Source organism: Neoarius graeffei, chromosome 3, assembly GCF_027579695.1.
Source record: "Neoarius graeffei isolate fNeoGra1 chromosome 3, fNeoGra1.pri, whole genome shotgun sequence".
NCBI classification, from domain to species: domain Eukaryota; kingdom Metazoa; phylum Chordata; class Actinopteri; order Siluriformes; family Ariidae; genus Neoarius; species Neoarius graeffei.
The window spans coordinates 107,100,960-107,122,330 of NC_083571.1; the positions used below are offsets into that span (position 1 = coordinate 107,100,960).

At 42.9% G+C, this 21,371-nt stretch overlaps 1 protein-coding gene across 1 annotated transcript in view; it reads right to left on the minus strand.

Moving 5' to 3' along the window:
• The window catches only part of fut8b (fucosyltransferase 8b (alpha (1,6) fucosyltransferase)), a 236,060-nt gene that overhangs the window by 25,187 nt on the left and 189,502 nt on the right, over window positions 1-21,371 (minus strand). Inside the window, exon 6 of the mRNA XM_060915731.1 lies at window positions 17,016-17,262. Within this exon, the coding sequence (XP_060771714.1) occupies window positions 17,016-17,262 (247 nt within the window). The remainder of the gene's footprint in view (window positions 1-17,015; window positions 17,263-21,371) is intronic.

A 21,371-nucleotide genomic window follows, 5' to 3' on the forward strand; every position in this document is an offset into this window, starting at 1 on the left:
AATCTCAATAAAAAACTTTTAAGTTTGTGGTTATAAGGTGGAAAAATGTGAAAAAGTTCAAGGTGTATGAATACTTTTTCAAGGCACTGTATGGCAAATTTTGTGAGGATGAGGAGTAACCTCATCTAAAGATGGCGGCACATGTAGTTGCATCGACTTGGTGCTTTCCTTTTCGGTGCTTTGGATGGCTGTTTGTGTGCATGTTGGGTTTTGTTTCATTTACATTCTGTTGGGCGAATAACATTTATAGCTGACATGAACTGGTTCTCAGCTGGCTCCCAAGTTGAATGAGTTGTGAACCAGCACCAGCACTGGCCCCGAACCAGCCCTGGAACTGATTTGGTGGAAAAGGGGTATCAGAGGGTTAGAGTAGGCCTCCGCACCTCCACAGCTATCAGCCTCAGCACTGGCTGCCCACAAGGCTGTCTGCTGAGCCCCCTGCTCTATCCCCTCTATGACTGCACTCCCGCCCACCACAGCAACATCTTCGTCAAATTTGCAGACGACACCACAGTGGTGGGGCTCATCTCTGGAGGGGATGAGTCCAACCTACAGAGACGAGGTGGGGTGGCTGGCGACATGGTGCAGTGACAACAAGCTGCTCCTAAACATGACAAAGACCAAGGAGCTAATTGTGGACTTTAGGAAGAAGAAAACAACAATTCAACCTTTATTCATCAATGGGGACAGCGTGGAGAGGGTTTCTGACTTCCGCTTCCTGGGTGTCCACATCTCGGAGGACCTGACTTGGGGCGCCATGGCAATGGGACTGGAAAAGAAGGCCCAACTGAGACTTTACTTCCTGAGGGTCCTCAGGAAAAACAACATCTCCCAAAAAACTGCTGGTGTCTTTCTACCGCTGCTCCATTGAAAGCATTCTAACTTAGTCTCTGTGTCTGGTACACCAACTGCATGATGGCACAGAGGACGATGCTCCAGGGGGTCATAATGGACGCCCAGAAAATATTAGGCTGCCCTCTCCGCATTGGAAGAACTACACAGTTCCCACTGCTTCAGGAAAGCTCAACACATTCTGCAAGACTCATCACATCTGGGTCATAAACTGTTTGAACTGTGGCCATCAGGCAGATGATACAGAACATTTAAAACAAGGACAAACAGACTGAGAAACAGCTTCTTCCCAGTAGTTGTCAGCACACTGAATGCTGCAAGCGTCTAGATGGTTTGTATTGTGTGACTGTGTTTTTTATTCTTTCTTTTTAAAGTATTTTATATTTTTGTATATACAACCCCGATTCCAAAAAAGTTGGGACAAAATACAAATTGTAAATAAAAATGGAATGCAATGATGTGGAAGTTTCAAAATTCCATATTTTATTCAGAATAGAACATAGATGGCATATCAAATGTTTAAACTGAGAAAATGTATCATTTAAAGAGAAAAATTAGGTGATTTTAAATTTCATGACAACAACACATCTCAAAAAAGTTGGGACAAGGCCATGTTTACCACTGTGAGACATCCCCTTTTCTCTTTACAACAGTCTGTAAACGTCTGGGGACTGAGGAGACAAGTTGCTCAAGTTTAGGGATAGGAATGTTAACCCATTCTTGTCTAATGTAGGATTCTAGTTGCTCAACTGTCTTAGGTCTTTTTTGTCGTATCTTCCGTTTTATGATGTGCCAAATGTTTTCTGTGGGTGAAAGATCTGGACTGCAGGCTGGCGAGTTCAGTACCCGGACCCTTCTTCTATGCAGCCATGATGCCATGATTGATGCAGTATGTGGTTTGGCATTGTCATGTTGGAAAATGCAAGGTCTTCCCTGAAAGAGACGTCGTCTGGATGGGAGCATATGTTGCTCTAGAGCCTGGATATACCTTTCAGCATTGATGGTGTCTTTCTAGATGTGTAAGCTGCCCATGCCAAACGCACTAATGCAACCCCATACCATCAGAGATGCAGGCTTCTAAACTGAGCGCTGATAACAACTTGAGTCATCCTTCTCCTCTTTAGTCCGAATGACACGGCGTCCCTGATTTCCATAAAGAACTTCAAATTTTGATTCGTCTGACCACAGAACAGTTTTCCACTTTGCCACAGTCCATTTTAAATGAGCCTTGGCCCAGAGAAGACATCTGCGCTTCTGGATCATGTTTAGATATGGCTTCTTCTTTGAACTATAGAGTTTTAGCTGGCAACGGCGGATGGCACGGTGAATTGTGTTCACAGATAATGTTCTCTGGAAATATTCCTGAGCCCATTTTGTGATTTCCAATACAGAAGCATGCCTGTATGTGATGCAGTGCCGTCTAAGGGCCCAAAGATCACGGGCACCCAGTATGGTTTTCCGGTCTTGACCCTTACGCACAGAGATTCTTCCAGATTCTCTGAATCTTTTGATGATATTATGCACTGTAGATGATGATGTTCAAACTCTTTGCAATTTTACACTGTCGAACTCCTTTCTGATATTGCTCCACTATTTGTCGGCGCAGAATTAGGGGGATTGGTGATCCTCTTCCCATCTTTACTTCTGAGAGCCACTGCCACTCCAAGATGCTCTTTTTATACCCAGTCATGTTAATGACCTATTGCCAATTGACCTAATGAGTTGCAATTTGGTCCTCCAGCTGTTCCTTTTTTGTACCTTTAACTTTTCCAGCCTCTTATTGCCCCTGTCCCAACTTTTTTGAGATGTGTTGCTGTCATGAAATTTCAAATGAGCCAATATTTGGCATGAAATTTCAAAATGTCTCACTTTCGACATTTGATATGTTGTCTATGTTCTATTGTGAATACAATATCAGTTTTTGAGATTTGTAAATTATTGCATTCCGTTTTTATTTACAATTTGTACTTTGTACCAACTTTTTTGGAATCAGGGTTGTATTATTTTATATTATATTTTATAACTTTTCCCCTTTTATGTTGCACTGATCAAGGTCTGCACTTTAATTTAAATTCATTGTACATGTTACAATGACAATAAAGATTTCTAAAGAGATCTTCTTTATCACTGTATGACACCTCCTCATCCTCACTTTCATCAACTGGCAGTGCCACCTGTGTTCTAGTTCTATTCAGCTTGCTGTAGAAAGTTTGTGGATTCATGTTTAGTTTTATCTGTTATGGTCAACATTTGTTTGAGGCAACACATTTAAAAAAAATAATAAATTCAAATATGATGAAAATGTTTACTGATTTTGCTTAAGTGTCCATTCTTAAGCAGGAAAAAAATAAATTTTTTTTTTACCCATTGCAATCATAATGCATAACGAACCACATCACGGCCTACAAAAACTCGCCGTCCAACCTGCGGAAGCATGATGCGGTATGTAAATGTTTTATTCCAAGAGAAAGCTTGCAATGAAGTTGTGTGTGCTTTTAGAGCTAGCGATAACATTGCAATAGCTATGCAGTCTGGTTAGTCAAATGACTTTCTATGGATTTGCCCGCCAAGTTGCCATAGCCTTGTCCACGGCTAACGTTTACACATAGCTAGTTAACTTGGACACTGTTAGTTAGCATGTAAAAACAGAGTTATGCTAACATGAATAACGTTAACTTATCTGAAGTCCTTTCAGAAATACGTTTGAGCATATTTATTTTCTGAGCAAGCTGTGTTTACAGCTATTCCACTGTCTTCCTGATTAACATACATATACATGTGTGCACACACTGCCAGAGCTGTGTCAAAACAGTACCATGCTGCTTTGTGGGGGGGTAGGAGTGTTAAAATAAAAAATAAAAAATAAAAAAAAATTAAAAAAGGCTCTTTTTTGTCAATTCAGTTGTTTTATTTTGCAGTATTCTACCAGGCATTTATTCTACAGCAGAGGTGGACAAAGTACAACGTCATTACTTAAGTCAAAGTACAGATCCCACTGGTCAAATGTGACTCCGATACAAGTGAAAGTACTGAAGTACTTGCTTTTAAAAATACTTAAGTATTAAAAGTACATTTTCTGTCAACACATTGTTGTATTATTGCTACAACGCTTACAAAACCTAATGCCTCTGAAGCAACCAACTGAATTTACTGACTAGCTTGTAGAACCCGTAGAATAAACGCCGGGTAGAACGTTACAAAATAAAACACAACTGAACTGAAAAGAACCACTGTCTTTTTTTTTTTTTTTAATTGTAACACTGGGGCGGCACGGTGGTGGTTAGCGCTGTCGCCTCACAGCAAGAAGGTCCGGGTTTGAGCCCCGTGGCCGACGAGGGCCTTTCTGTGCGGAGTTTGCATGTTCTCCCCGTGTCCGCGTGGGTTTCCTCCGGGTGCTCCGGTTTCCCCCACAGTCCAAAGACATGCAGGTTAGGTTAACTGGTGACTCTAAATTGAGCGTAGGTGTGAATGTGAGTGTGAATGGTTGTCTGTGTCTACGTGTCAGCCCTGTGATGACCTGGCGACTCGTCCAGGGTGTACCCCGCCTTTCGCCCGTAGTCAGCTGGGATAGGCTCCAGCTTGCCTGCGACCCTGTAGAACAGGATAAAGCGGCTAGAGATAATGAGATGAGCTGAGAATTGTAACACTCCTCTCCACCCCCACAAAGCAGCATGGTAGTGTTCTGAGCCAGCTCTGGCAGTGTGTGCACACATGTATGTGTGTGTTAATCAGGAAGACAGTGGAAAAGCTGTAAATGCAGCTTGCTCAGAAAATAAAAATGACACTCCAACCTGATTAAAACCCAGGTCCACACCTCGAGCTTAATAACTGCCCAACAGCAACACTGCTTTAAGCAAGACAAAAAAAAAAAAAGCAAGACCATCATCTGACATCAAAAAAATTCCAACAATTTGTTGTGACTGACTAGTACAATACTGTCCATCTCACAGGTCATGTGTGAGCACACATGTGCAAGTGTATGTATTCATGCACATATAAATCTGCCTGTGGACTCATGGTGGTTTAATGTTAAGCTAGCTGGTCAGTGAAGCTCCACCTGACATGCTAGCAAACTCTTTTCAAACTCTAAAGCATATTGGGTAGCTAACGTTACGAGAAAAGAAAGATTTCTCCATTTTGTTTATTTTGTTTATTATACTAAAATATATTTCTGAAAGGACTCCAGACAAGTTAACGTTATTCATGTTAGCATAACTCCATTTTTACATGCTAACTAATAGTGTCCAAGTTAACGAGCTATGTGTTAACATTTGCCGTGGACAAGGCGATGGCAACTTGGCGGGCAAATCCAGAGAAAGTCATTTGACTAACCAGACTGCATAGCTATAGCAATGTTATCGCTAGCTCTAAAAGCACAGACAACCTCAGTGCAAGCTTTCTCTTGGAATAAAATGTTTACTTTCCTAGGCTGTGATGTGCTCCGTTTTAGGCAAAACGTTTTAAAATGAAACGACTCTTTATTCTTTTCAGAAAACTGAAAAATGGGTTCCAGCTATAGCCATGGGTGCGTGCATTCCTCAGAAGAACCGCCTCCTTCCGTTCTGCCATCAACTGATCGTGTTAAATAATGCTGCGGAGAAATCACTGAACTTGATTTTATCCAGTCTGTGGACGTGACGTGACCCTAGTGATTACTGATCGGCTGTCTCAGGCTAAGGCCGAATCCCATTTCACCCCTTGGACCAACCCCTTGGCCCTTCCCCTCCATTTTGCGCGTTCACGTGAAGGGGTAGGGGTATCCCAATCCCAGTTAACGCGGAGGGGTAGGGGAAGGGGTAGGGCTTCTGTACCCCTCCAAACGGAGATTTTCCTGGAGCTGACTCCGAACGAAGGGGTTTGAGTGATTTCCCACAATGCCATGCGGATTTCAGCGAGATTTCATGCGGATTTCAGAAAGATGGCGGTTCCCGCGGCGAAAGATTGTCATAAATGTATTTTCTCCATTATTTACGTGTTTTAAGTTGTTATCCAGAGGAAACACGCCGCTTGATTCGCTTTCGAGCTGAGAATGAGCAGTGATTTCTGAAATCCAAGCTGCTGCTAAAAAGCTTTGGGAGTGAGTATTGTTTTCGGTTGCTTGACTGCGTACGTTTTGTTCTGTTATTCTCGCTTTTATTGTTTACATGAGTGTTCTGACACCTCATTCTGTCGGATGTGGTGCACGAAGCGCCAAAGATATCCCATTCAGTGGTGTTAGTTAACAAATCACACCCTGCCAGCAGAGATTTCTGGTTCTGGCTCTGACTGTAGCGGCTGGTCGCAGCCAATGACGCATTTGGTCGCGTTTTGCTAACGTAAACGCTGACGGAGGTACGCGATGACGTATGCGATCGTTGAAGGGCTATCCCAATACGTAGGGGTTGAATTTCAAGCCCTATCCCTTGTAGCTCAGTTTCAAGGGGAAGGGCCAAGGGGAAGGGGGAGGGGAAGGGGGAGGGGTAGAAATTAGAATTGGGATTGGGCCTCAGTGTCACCTGCAGAAAAACCATCACGTTTTAGAAAAGAAAAGAAAAACACATCCACTTTCAAAGCTGCTTCATAGTAACGAGTAACGAGGACCTTGATAGAAATGTAGTGGATTAAAAAGTACAATATTTGTCTTTCAAATGGAGTGAAGTTAAAGTCATAAGTTTCCAAAAAAATAATATTCAAGTAAAGTACAGATACTCAAAGTGTACTTAAGTACAGTACTCAAGTAAATGTACTTCATTGCTGTCCACTTCTGTTCTACAGGTTCTACAAGTTAGTCAGTAAATCCAGTCAGTTGCTTCAGAGGCATTAGGTATTGTAAGCATCATGGCAATAAGACAATGATGAAAATGTACTTTAAATACTGAATTATTTTTAAAATCAAGTATTTGAGTACTTTAACTAAAGTAAAAAAATTGACTGTACAACTTTCACTTGTATCGGAGTAACATTTGACCAGCGGGATCTGTACTTTGACTTCAGTAATGAAGTTGGGTACTTTGTCCACCTCTGCCTCTAAGATACTTATTTGTACCCTTTATATTGTGCTTTGGAACACATATGTACCTTTTTGGCCCTAAAAAGGTACACATAATTACCTTGAGGTCCAATAATGAGCCCTAAAGGGTACATTAGTGTAGATTGTACCTTTGGGTACAGAAATGGACTCCAACTGCACCCCTATTTCTGACCATGTACAAGCAGAGACATTATATGATGATCCAATTTGATTTAACAGACGGTACTGTACTATTTATATCAATCTTACAATTATTATAGCCCTTAATACCTAGAGCAGGATCAGGGACAGGTTTCTTTACACATGTTCTAGTAGGGGCGGCACGGTGGTGTAGTGGTTAGCACTGTTGCCTCACAGCAAGAAGGTCCTGGGTTCGAACCCAGCAGCTGACGAGGGCCTTTCTGTGTGGAGTTTGCATGTTCTCCCCGTGTCCGCGTGGGTTTCCTCCGGGTGCTCCGGTTTCCCCCACAGTCCAAAGGCATGCAGGTTAGGTTAAGTCAGACCTGGGCATTTTCTGGCCCGCGGGCCGCATCCGGCCCTTTGGTTCATTCTGACCGGCCCGCGTAAGGTTAATTAGAAATTACAAAATAAACGTATTTTCTAATTTTACCTCATGCATGGACTGAATGTGCAGTGCTTTTATTTTGAAGTTGTGTTCAACAAAAACGCAATGCGCGCGACATGAACATGACATGAAATCCCACGAAACCTAATCCCGCGATAACTACTTCCGTAATTTGTCCAGACCAACCACAAACTTGTACGTCATCCTTCAAACGGTCCAGCCAATCACATAGTGTGACGTCACCAGCAGGAGCCCGAGCCGATCTGTAGATCTGATACCTACACCGAATCGACACGGCATCATTATTATAATATGATGTATCTTGCTTGATATTTGGAGTAGAAAGACAATATTGTGATGTCTTTATTGTGTTTTGGGCTGAATGTGACTGAAAAAAATTGGTACAAACGTTCACATTTTGTTAACCATTGTTTTGGGAAATTTGATTGAATAAATGACATTTTTTGTAAGGCAACCTCGTTTTTTCCATACTCTTACCAGTCTTAGCAGCTTGTAAAAACAATGTTATTTACTGCTTTATATAAAGAAATACAATTAATATTACGCAGAATTTAGTTCAGCCTTTTGGTCCGGCCCTCCACAAAATTTTCTGTTTCTCATGTGGCCCCATGGAAAAAATAATTGCCCACCCCTGGGTTAACTGGTGACTCTAAATTGACCGTAGGTGTGAATGTGAGTGTGAATGGTTGTCTGTGTCTATGTGTCGGCCCTGAGATGATCTGGCGACTTGTCCAGGGTGTACCCCACCTTTCGCCCGTAGTCAGCTGGGATAGGCTCCAGCTTGCCTGCGACCCTGTAGAACAGGATAAGCAGCTACAGATAATGGATGGATGTTCTAGTAGGATAGAGAGCCACTGCTGAGCTTTAGAGCAAGATGCTTGACCCTTGACTCCTCAGCTCTGTTCAAATCCCATATCTGGGGCTTGTTTTGATGAGAGACTGTAGTAGATTCATTTGAATCTGTAATCAGCTCACAATTGTCTTCTGTGAGGGAGTTATTTATTATTGTTATCCATCCATCCATCCATCCATCCATCCATCCATTATCCGTAACTACTTTTCCTTTGCAGGGTCGCAAACAAGCTGGAGCCTATCCCAGCTGACTATGGGCGAGAGGCGGGGCACACCCTGGACAAATAGCCATATCACCACAGGGCTGACACACAAAGACAAACAACCATTCACACTCACATTCACACCTACGGTCAATTTAGAGCCACCAATTAGCCTAACCTGCATGTCTTTGGACTGTGGGGGAAACCGGAGCACCCAGAGGAAACTCACTCAGGCCAAGTTTACATTAGACCGTATCTGTCTCGTTTTCTTCGCGGATGCACTGTCTGTTTACATTAAAACGCCTGGAAACGCCGGGAAACGGGAATCCGCCAGGGTCCACATATTCAATCCAGATCGTGTCTGGTCCGGTGCTGTGTAAACATTGAGGATACGCGGATACGCTGTGCTGAGCTCTAGCTGGCGTCGTCATTGGACAACGTCACTGTGACATCCACCTTCCTGATTCGCTGGCGTTGGTCATGTGACGCGACTGCTGAAAAACGGCGCGGACTTCCGCCTTGTATCACCTTTCATTAAAGAGTATAAAAGTATGAAAATACTGCAAATACTGATGCAAATACTGCCCATTGTGTAGTTATGATTGTCTTTAGGCTTGCCATCCTTCCACTTGCAAGTGGTAAGTGACGCGCATGCCCGACATGCACTGAGATCACACACACAGCGGCTCAGTCCCAAATCACTGCTCATGCACTTCACTCGCGCGCTCTGTGAGCTGCGCAGGGCCGGAGTGCGCACCCTCCAGAGGGCACTCGCTGTTCAGGGCGGAGTGATTTGGAGCGCAGGATGCCTGCGGAGCCGAGCGTATCCGTGTATTGGCGTTGCTGTGTGCACGCGAATCGTGTATTGGCGTTGCTGTGTGCACACTAATCGTTTTAAAAACATTAATCTGATGATCCGCTGATATGGTCTAATGTAAACCCCACCTCAGACACGGGGAGAACGTGTAAACCCCACACAGAAAGGCCCCTTTCAGCCGCTGGGCTTGAACCCAGAACCTTCTTGCTGTGAGGCGACAGTGTTAACCACTACACCACCATGACACGTTACCTTCTTGCATTTGTGTGTGTGTGTGTGTTATATAAGCTACTGGATGTTTTAATTTCCTTCAGGATGAATATAGTATCTATCTATCTATCTATCTATCTATCATGCAGTTAGGTTAACATGGGCCAGCCTTAGGCTGAAATGCCCTTGAGCAAGGCACCTAACCCCCCACTGCTCCCCGGGCACTGTAGCATGGCTGTCCACTGCTCTGGCTATGTATGTGTGAGCTCACTGGTCACTTGTGTGTGCATGTGTGTGTTCACTGTTTCAGATGGGTTAAATGCAGATGAGGAATTTCACTGTGCTTGAGTGTACATGTGACAAATATGCAGGGTTTGTTCCATTTGAACTGAACCCTGGTGCCAGTGGTTTACTGTATTTCTCACCATGTATTTCAGGCATGTAATGATATATTGTGTGATGATACAAATTTATGACGATTCAAATCATCTCATCTCATCTCATTATCTCTAGCCGCTTTATCCTTCTACAGGGTCGCAGGCAAGCTGGAGCCTATCCCAGCTGACTACGGGCGAAAGGCGGGGTACACCCTGGACAAGTCGCCAGGTCATCACAGGGCTGACACATAGACACAGACAACCATTCACACTCACATTCACACCTACGGTCAATTTAGAGTCACCAGTTAACCTAACCTGCATGTCTTTGGACTGTGGGGGAAACCGGAGCACCCGGAGGAAACCCACGCGGACACGGGGAGAACATGCAAACTCCACACAGAAAGGCCCTCGCCGGCCCCGGGGCTCGAACCCAGGACCTTCTTGCTGTGAGGCGACAGCGCTAACCACTACACCACCGTGCCGCCCCGATTCAAATCAATGAAATAAAAAAAAAAAATCACGATTATTATCAGGTTGCGTAATCTTAGTTTTTCCTCACTGTAATTGTGTTGTTTAGACAGCAGAGGGTGCAGTAACGTACAATAGAGGGAATTAGATTGACGTCATTGCAGGTGGAAGTAACACAGCTCTAATGCTGCAAAAACACACAAAAGCAGATCTAACATGGGAAAGAGCTGTTTTGTGATTGACTGGACAAATAGATTTAATAAGAAATTGGGCTATATTTTTACAGAATGCTGAAAGCTAAAGAAAAAAAAGGAAATGGATGTAATTGTTTTATCTTTAAGCCTGACTACTGCCTTCACAGATGTTCCTAAATGTTTCTTAAGAAAAGGCCTATTTCATATTAACTTTTTAAGTTTTTAATAACACGGCTCCTTTAGTTGATATATTTATATTATATTTTACGCCAATCTTTACACATTTGTAAATAATTATTGTTGGTTATTAAGAAAATGAAACAAAAGAATACTTTTAATTTAACAAAAGGAATATTTAAGTTGATAAAGAATAGGAAAATAAATGTTGAAGTTATTTTATGTTTTTTTTTTTTAATATCATGGCAATATTGAATCAAGGACCCAATATTGTGAATCAAATCAAATAGTGAATAAGGTGAATCATTACATGCCTCCTGACTGATGACTAAAAAAGTTTTATGCAAAATGTTTTCAGCGCTACACATCCCTCAGCCAGTTTTCTTTCTTTTTGTGTGTGCGCGCGCTTTTTTGGTTTCTTTCATTACGTTCAGTGAGAACACAACCCGAACCGAATAACAAACATATAAAATTTCGTTCTGAATTTGACTCACTAATAGATGTGTATGGCAGCGTGGGTGTGGTCGAGCATCACCTGTGGGTGGCGAGGAGTCATGTAGAACTGGCAGGTAATACGTCATGAATTTCACCTGTGTTTGATTACTGGCGAGCTATTTGTGTGTGTCTTTTGTGTTCTTTCAGGAGAGAAGTTGATAATCAGAGAGAAAGAGAGAGAGAGAGAGAGCTGAGCTACACAGCATCGTGTGTGTGTGTCTCATCTCATCTCATTATCTGTAGCCGCTTTATCCTGTTCTACAGGGTCGCAGGCAAGCTGGAGCCTATCCCAGCTGACTACGGGCGAAAGGCGGGGTACACCCTGGACAAGTCGCCAGGTCATCACAGGGCTGACACATAGACACAGACAACCATTCACACTCACATTCACACCTACGGTCAATTTAGAGTCACCAGTTAACCTAACCTGCACGTCTTTGGACTGTGGGGGAAACCGGAGCACCCGGAGGAAACCCACGCGGACACGGGGAGAACATGCAAACTCCGCACAGAAAGGCCCTCGTCGGCCACGGGGCTCGAACCCGGACCTTCTTGCTGTGAGGCGACAGCGCTAACCACTACACCTGTGTGTGTGTGTGTGTGTGTAAAATAGAGAAAATAAACTCACTGAAAAGTGACCTCGAAAGTAAAATAAAGCGCATCTTCAGTTGTCAAGCCTGTCTCTCAGTTCTTCATTCCTTGAGCTTATAAAGTGTTACAGTGTGAAAATGCACTTAACTTTTTTTTGAAAGAAATACAGAGAGAGAGAGAGAGATGTATGATTTACAGTAATCAGATTTGGTGTACTTTCCAGCTTATATAGAAAGTGGTGTTAGGCAGCAGTCAGCATAAAGGGTTTGATGGATATACTGTATGTGGTGATCACACTGTTGATATAAGAGACATATGTAATATATCAGAATTTTGTCATTTATCCAAAGCGCCCTTGAACCCGAACTCTGTACACTTGGAGTTAGTGGAAGTGAGAGAATCAGGAAACATAGAACAGCACATCACTCTCTGAACTCCATAAAGCATGTTTCAGCAGTTGGAGCCTGAAAGCCTTTAATGGCCAACCCTCATCTTTTCAATCAAATCCCCAGTAGAGAGAGAGAGAGAGAGAGAGAGAGAGAGAGAGAGAACAGACAGTGAGTGCTAGAGAGGTGACGGTAGACGTGATGGAGTAGTGATGACAGAGGTAGGAGTTGAAAACGAGTATCACAAAGAGGATGAGAGAATCATAGAGATAAAAGAGAGGAAAGAAAATGGGGAGAGGTTAAAAATCAAAGTGGGAAAAATGTAGCAGTTTGAGAAGGGAGAAAAATAAAGAAAAGAAAATATGAATGACAGGAATTAATTCGCACTTTGGTACTTTTGGGATGTGATCAAGTTTCGCATTTTAGTGCAGAGCTAGTAAGCTTCAATTTGTAACGTCAACATGAAGGGGCATTCGTGTGCCATGTTTTAGGTCAGGAACTCAAGTCCGTGGGATAGAATAAGACAACAACTGCACATTGTTTTCACTAATGGATTAATCTGCTCTTGACCATATTTTGCTCTTCTTCATTTATATATCGCCTACAGTACAGAGAGAAATATTATGTCTGGAGATAGAATATCCTGTCATCTCATTCCAAACCCCTACCGTATAAATCTAATTACAGCACAGTGCTGTGTAGTCTCTGTAATAGAGACCTGCTCAAGGTCTTCTCATCTCATCTCATTATCTCTCGCCGCTTTATCCTATTCTACAGGGTCGCAGGCAAGCTGGAGCCTATCCCAGCTGACTACGGGCGAAAGGCGGGGTACACCCTGGACAAGTTGCCAGGTCATCACAGGGCTGACACATAGGTGGGGTTTACATTAGACCGTATCAGCGGGTCTTCAGATTAACGTTTTTAAAAACGATTAGCGTGCACACAGCAACGCCAATACACGATTCGCGTGCACACAGCAACGCCAATACACGGATACGCTAATCACATGACTAATTCGGCACGTAAGTTGAAATGTGTCAGTGCGGCTCATCGCTTCCTCCTCAGCGGCTGCGCTCCAAATCACTCCGCCCTGAACAGCGAGTGCCCTCTGGAGGGTGCGCACTCTGGCCCTGCGCAGCTCACAGAGCGCGCGAGTGAAGCGCACGAGCAGTGATTCGGGACTGAGCCGCTGTGCGCAAGTCACTTACCACTTGCAAGTGGAAGGATGGCAAGCCTAAAGACCATCATAACTACACAATGGGCAGTATTTGCATCAGTATTTGCAGTATTTTCATACTTTTATAATCTTTAATGAAAGGTGATACAAGGCGGAAGTCCGCGCCGTTTTTCAGCAGTCGCGTCACATGACCAACGCCAGCAAATCAGGAAGGTGGATGTCACAGTGACGTTGTCCAATGACGACGCCAGCTAGAGCTCAGCACAGCGTATCCGCGTATTCTCAATGTTTACACAGCACCGGATCAGACACGATCTGGATTGAATACGTGGACCCTGGCGGATTCCCGTTTCCCGGCGTTTCCAGGCGTTTTAATGTAAACGGACAGTGCATCCGTGAAGAAAACGAGACAGATACGGTCTAATGTAAACTTGGCCATAGACACAGACAACCATTCACACTCACATTCACACGTACGGTCAATTTAGAGTCACCAGTTAACCTAACCTGCATGTCTTTGGACTGTGGGGGAAACCGGAGCACCCGGAGGAAACCCACGCGGACACGGGGAGAACATGCAAACTCCACACAGAAAGGCCCTCGCCGGCCCCGAGGCTCAAACCCAGGACCTTCTTGCTGTGAGGCGACAGTGCTAACCACTACACCACCGTGCCGCCCAGATTGGAAAATATGAAACGATATTTTCAGAAGTTTTGATCATATTGATAACATTTTTGATGCATTTCGCCACCCGTAAGGAAGCCCACCTTGTCCCGTCGCATAAATCACCCGTCATTGTCAGTATGATCACTGTCCACCATGTCTTCACACGCTACGCCAGCTTGAGTTCAATGATTTAATTAATGACTTCGCTTTCCAGAAAAGTAGGAAAGTGCCCTTGTAAGTTGACCCATGGCTGTCAAACTGAATGCGCAAAGCTGTGTGCCACTGCTGTTTGGGACATTACGTGTGTGAAAGGATGAAATGTTTCACATAGCCTAACATTTTGAGATTTATTTCTGAGAAGCAAGATATTTTTCTTTCTTTGTTATCGCTCTTTGTTTTCAAAAGTTAAAAGTCGCCTGGATTCCAAAATGAAAACGAACGGTTATATACCAAATGAATGTTCTTGTTCTGAATACTAAAGAAACTGTTGTAGGCCGAGGTTATGTTCTTGACATGTTGTTCATTGACTCACTCATTCAAAGGCTTCTTGAGGCTAAACTTTAGTTAACCAGACTTGTTAACCGTGATGTCTGATGGATTTTTTCACCATGCAATTGCCTATTTCACCATTGCTTTTTCTCGATTAAATAGGTGTTGATGGATATAAAGTTTTATCGTTCAATAGTATTTCTAATTGTGCCACTGTCATTATTTAAGTTTCTGTGTCTAGTTAGACAGGCACGTCTGAGGGGGTGAATTTGCTGAGCGCAGTTGACAACAGGCGGGGGTGGGGCCTCGGGGGGGTGTCTGCCCAGGGCCTCGGGGGTGTGTCTGCCCAGGGCCTCGGCAAGGGTTAACGCGGCCCAGCTTCTGAGAAGGCTATGGAGATTTCTCCATTCAGCCACAAGAGCACAAGAGATTGGGTGCTGACATTCGGCAAGAAGGCCTGGTGCAAAGTTGGTGTTCCAATTCATCCCAAAGGTGTTCAGTGGGGTTGAGGTCAGGGCTCTCTGCAGGCCACTGTAGTTCTTCCACACCAACCTTGGTACACCATGTCTTTATGGACATTCCTTTGAGCATTCTTGAGTTTCAGTCACGTGACTTTTCTGAGCGACTTCACTTCCGGTAAAACTGCTGGTGGTCAAGCAAACCAAAACGGTTACTGTAGTGCAAACAACTAGCGATAACTTATCAGAGTATGCTCGTAATCTAGAAGCCACTGCTGGCTTTAGATATATCCAGAAGATTGCTATGTGCAATGGAATCGACCCCTACAGTCTGGGAAAGAAGGATTTGTCATATGATCCCGAAAACTACCCTTCAGTCGAGTTCCCCGACATCTCGAACTATCTGGTGTTGCAGACGTCCTTCTACACCGCAAAACAGATGAAAGCGTGGAAGAGTACGGAGGCTTGCAGTTTTTTTGTATGTGGCTGGGTAAAGGACCTCGGGATCAAGTCGCTGCCGAATGAATCCTGTGTTGTTTTTGCCCGTGTAAGTATGTTTTTTTCAGCTTTTCATTCACGTCTTTGTAAATCATTCACAAAGATCATCAGAAACCCCTTTAAAGACCTGGATCTTAGTTAAACAAGACGGAGAAGTGATCACGGCGCATTGTAACTGTACGGCTGGGTGAGAATTTTGTCCTGACCTTCATGCATATGGACTTTGTGAGGAGTGAGGAGTAAATAAAGAAACAGCTGGGGACTTTAGCGCTTCATGACTAAAAAAAGTACCGTAAAATAATGACACATAGCAAGAAAAGTACTTGGAAAACACTAAGGACAGAGCTGAGAGGGATACAAACCTTTCACCAAGTGATCACTGCAAACTCGAGCATGCTTCGACTCGGCTCCCTTCGGTTTCAGTGAGAGGTTCAAAAGCCACCTGTCTCGACGTCTTTTTGTGAAATCCTGTGTTTATTCACTCTTTTTTATTAGTTCACGGCGAACCCTGAAGAAACTTTTATCAGTTTCACAGTTTGATTGATTCAAACAACCTAGAATAATGCAAACATAAGGCATTTTTCATGCGAGCAATGCACCTTCTCCGTACAAACGCTTTGTCAACTGAGATATCTGTGAAGATACTCAGTCGTCCAGGTACATAGTAATCTGTGGTTGGTAGAAGAGAGCAACTGGACTTGCTTGAAAAGTCTTGAAGACGTTTCGCCTCTAATGATGATGCCTTTCGGACGAGAGGCGAAACGTCTTCAAGACTTTTCAAGCAAGTCCAGTTGCTCTCTTCTACCAACCACAGTTTGTCAACTGAGCTTTGGTAGACCACCAGCTAAAGTTTTTAATAACTAATGAGGCGGATGTGACGTCACGTGAAACCCAACAATTCCACAGGAAAGTCTTCAGGGCGGAGGTTTTGTTGCATTTTTTATTTTTTTTTGTCTTATTACGTTCAAAAGGGAGTAAACCACTGTTTTATAGCTACTGTAATGTACTGTAAGTGATAACAGGAACTAACTTCACAACATGAAAATAGTTAAAAATTCTGATGTAATTCTTTCATAAATTCTAAATTGTAATCGTTGACAAGTTGCTGTGGTATAAAAGCTATAAAACACTTTGGGACACGCTATAATAGGAATATAATCAAATTCAGGGTGCTACAGTATGCATTAGCGGCAGCACACTACCAAGTCACTGATTATCTTCCTATAACAGCCCTATAACCTGTCATGTTTTATTCCTTATTTATTATTTTATTTTATTTAAGGTTTTTAAATATATTAATTCAATTAATAATTGGAATCATAGAATATTTTGAAATAAAGTCATCTCCTATCAATATCACTTGATTCCTGGCCTTATAATTTGTCTCTATTTTTGTTTTCCATCACTCTAGAACTTGGCAACCCTGCAAAAAAATGGCTTCTCTTTTATATCTACTGTAAATAAAACAAAAAAAAAAAGTAATGTTAATGAGAGAAAGTCACTGACCCGATGATGGGGTGTTTGAAACCAAGTTTGATGCCAGACTCCTGCATCTCTTTCTCCAACCATGGCTGAGGACGCACCAGGTACTTGACGAACTGAGACACCCACCAGACAGAGGGGTCTCCGTGCAGCCTCTGAAGCCGTGGGGCCAGATCCTCAGGGATGGCCAGAGGCAGGTAAGGGGGTCGGGGGTGAAGACTATCCACGATGGGCAACTCTACCACCTGCACATCCCGATCATGATCCTCCCCTAGAGGGCAAGAGATGAGACAGATACTCATGTACAAAGACAGATAACATGCAATCCACTAAAATACACGTGATATAGCAAGAACTCTTTTTGGGTCGCCTGGGTCTCCCAAGAATAGTGGCCATCATAGAAGTTTCCTTACTTCCGCAGGTCTCCTTCTTGGTGTAGAAAATGCAATAATTTCGTTGACCAAACCAGAGCTAAATGACAGAAGTGTATGTTTACAAATGTAAGTGGATTGCTCTTCTCATTATGAACAGTGATATGTTTGTTTACTACCAACAAAACTAATAACGTGTTCTCACTGCTTCTGTAACTAGCTTTATGCAGACAGCTTGGTTTGCGATGTTTACCAGGTTTTAAATATTTTCATATCTTGTGCACTAATGAAGTATGCTTATGCTATGCTGTTCCTCTGTCATCTGTGTGTAATTTGTTCTTGCCCAGTCATCATTATTTTGCACTACTCCAGTGTGTAAATATCAGCGTAGTGGCACCACTCATAACGGCCGGGGGTTTATCCTGTTCTACAGGGTCGCAGGCAAGCTGGAGCCTATCCCAGCTGACTACGGGCGAAAGGCGGGGTACACCCTGGACAAGTCGCCAGGTCATCACAGGGCTGACACATAGACACAGACAACCATTCACACTCACATTCACACCTACGGTCAATTTAGAGTCACCAGTTAACCTAACCTGCATGTCTTTGGACTGTGGGGGAAACCGGAGCACCCGGAGGAAACCCACGCGGACACGGGGAGAACATGCAAACTCCGCACAGAAAGGCCCTCGCCGGCCACGGGGCTCGAACCCGGACCTTCTTGCTGTGAGGCGACAGCGCTAACCACTACACCACCATGCCGCCCTGATTGAAGACTTATTATAATTAATATTCCACTATATTAGTGACATATTTATGGAATAAGAATAAAACAACCAGGTGATGTTCACCAAGTGTTCAAGTCCGAGTCAAGTCCAAGTCATGAAAGAAAATTTCAAGTCGAGTCCGAGAACAAGACTCCAACCATACCATTTGACGGTGGCTGTTGCTGCCTTTATGTGAAACCGTCTCTGCTATTGTGTTGGACTAACGTTCCTGCTCGACTGCCCCATTTTAGTTAACAGGCTACAGATAAAAAGCTTGTTCATCACTCAGCAAGCCCCGCCCACTATCAATAGGGCAAATAACATGAGAGAGGGTTAACACTAGCTAGTTCATCGCTCAGCAAGCCCGCTATCAACAGAGCAATGATCATAGCGTGTCACTTCCTTCTCTGGGTGGAGTCTTACCAAATGACGACTGAAGTTCGAGGTTGTCCCCGTCGTCTCCTCGATAGTTCTTCTACATATGGAACACATCACAGTGCATTTTTTCCCACTGCACGAGAAGTCTGTATAAGCAAAGCAGACAATCCTAGGGGCGTTCTCTCCAGGCATTTTAGCACCATTAACGTTAGTTTGTTCCTGAACATGACGTATGAACAGGTGAATGTGCATTCTCTTGCACAAAATTAGTATAAAAATTAATGTAGATATAAATATCTTATGCCAAATTATTATGGCATGTTACAAAAAATAAAGAAAAAATCCGAGTCCTCGTCTCCAATTTACAAATCCGAATGCAGTCAATGCACGAGTCCGAGTCATCAGTGCTCGAGTCCAAGTCAAGTCACAAGTCCTTAAAATTAGGGCACGAGTCAGACTCGAGTCCGAGTCCTGGACTCAAGTACTACAAACCCGGTGTGTGTGTCCCCAACAAGAAAACCCATGCATTACATTTCATTTTATAATTTATCTTAAACAAATCAAATTCATAGAATTCATTTGCAATTCAAATGCATTTTCTTCACTTCTTTTTCTTTTTCTTGATACATTTATTGCACCAGTGTGTGGTTAAAGAAGCAAACTTCAGGCACCAAACATTACTTCAATTTTTTTCTCACTTCTATCACGTTAATATACTCAGGTTTGCCATCACACAGACATTTTTAATATTTTACACCATAGTCCCCGGGACTTTAAAACTTGATTTGGAACAAATCCTGTCAGTTATTTAGAGGTGTATAGAGTTGCTAACACCATTACAGGCTTCAAACAGCATTAAAAAGATTTTGAAAAAATCAATTCAAAAAATAAATAAATAAATCGCCACAGCTAGTGTAGCGATGCTGTGTATTATTGCAGTTTTAAGCAGCATGCCAGTGACCATTTTATTTAGAAATCTTTTAAAATATCTTTTTATTCATCTCATCTCATTATCTCTAGCCGCTTTATCCTTCTACAGGGTCGCAGGCAAGCTGGAGCCTATCCCAGCTGACTACGGGCAAAAGGCGGGGTACACCCTGGACAAGTCGCCAGGTCATCACAGGGCTGACACATAGACACAGACAACCATTCACACTCACATTCACACCTACGGTCAATTTAGAGTCACCAGTTAACCTAACCTGCATGTCTTTGGACTGTGGGGGAAACCGGAGCACCCGGAGGAAACCCACGCGGACACGGGGAGAACATGCAAACTCCGCACAGAAAGGCCCTCGCCGGCCCCGGGGCTCGAACCCAGGACCTCCTTGCTGTGAGGCGACAGCGCTAACCACTACACCACCGTGCCGCCAATATCTTTTTATTGTTTCTTTTAATAATATTTTCTTTCATGTGATTTTCTGGTGTCTCAAATAAAACCGTAATACAAATTTCAATTAATACAAATCATAAATGTATGCAAAAAGGTTGAGAATGAAGACGCTACACCTGCAGCGTTTCTATATTTGTTTCTATACTGATTTGCATTGGAATTATTTTTTTAAGAAAAAAAAAACATCAGCTGAACCATTTCATGCTTTTTATTGTAAACTTTATAACTGTAATAATTGTTCTGCTCAAGGTTATATCATCCTGCGATTACTGTGTTGTCTCTGAAGCCATCCCTGTTGTATCTGGGTTTGGATGTGAATTTCCATCTTTTAAAGGACAATGAAGTAATTGCTGCCTATTGAATATTGTGAATATTCCTTTCATGCACTGTAGTAAGAGATCATGTTTCTGCTTCACCCTGTCTCTTGGAAACAAAGTGAGTGAATCTAAAACCTATACAGCATCTGAAGAGAATAGAAGCTCAATAAATAATCCTGCGCTCATAAATGTAAAATGCTGCTGACCCGTGTGCTATTTAACTGCTGCGCTAATCTGCATATGCACACTCAGCTGAACAGACCATAGTTCATTAATTATTTGAATTACAAGGAGAGAGAGAGAGAGAGAGAGATTAACACACCCACATGTTCAAAGCATGCTAAGAGAAAGATGCTTCAGGTGTTATTAAGCGTTATATGGCAAGGTGACCTCAGCTCTCATCATTATCACCATTATCATCATCATCATCTTTTCTCTGTACATAGAATTTCCACAAATTTTCATTTGCTTACTTTGGTGTAAAGTACAGTGGTGCTTGAAAGTTTGTGAACCCTTTAGAATTTTCTATATTTCTGCATGAATATGACCTAAAACAATATCAGATTTTCACACAAGTCCTAAAAGTAGATAAAGAGAACCCAGTTAAAGAAATGAGACAAAAATATTATACTTGGTCATTTATTTATTGAGCAAAATTATCCAATATTATATATCTGTGAGTGGCAAAAGTATGTGAACCTTTGCTTTCAGTATCTGGTGTGACCCCCTTGTGCAGCAATAACTGCAACTAAACGTTTCTGGTAACTGTTGATCAGTCCTGCACACTGGCTTGGAGGAATTTTAGCCCGTTCCTCTGTACAGAACAGCTTCAACTCTGGGATGTTGGTGGGTTTCCTCACATGAACTGCTCGCTTCAGGTCCTTCCACAACATTTCCATTGGATTAAGGTCAGGACTTTGACTTGGCCATTCCAAAACATTAACTTTAGTCTTCTTTAACCATTCTTTGGTAGAACGACTTGTGTGCTTAGGGTCGTTGTCTTGCTGCATGACCAACCTTCTCTTAAGATTCAGTTCATGGACAGATGTCCTGACATTTTCCTTTAGAATTCACTGGTATAATTCAGAATTCATTGTTCCATCAATGATGGCAAGCCGTCCTGGCCCAGATGCAGCAAAACAGGCCCAAACCAT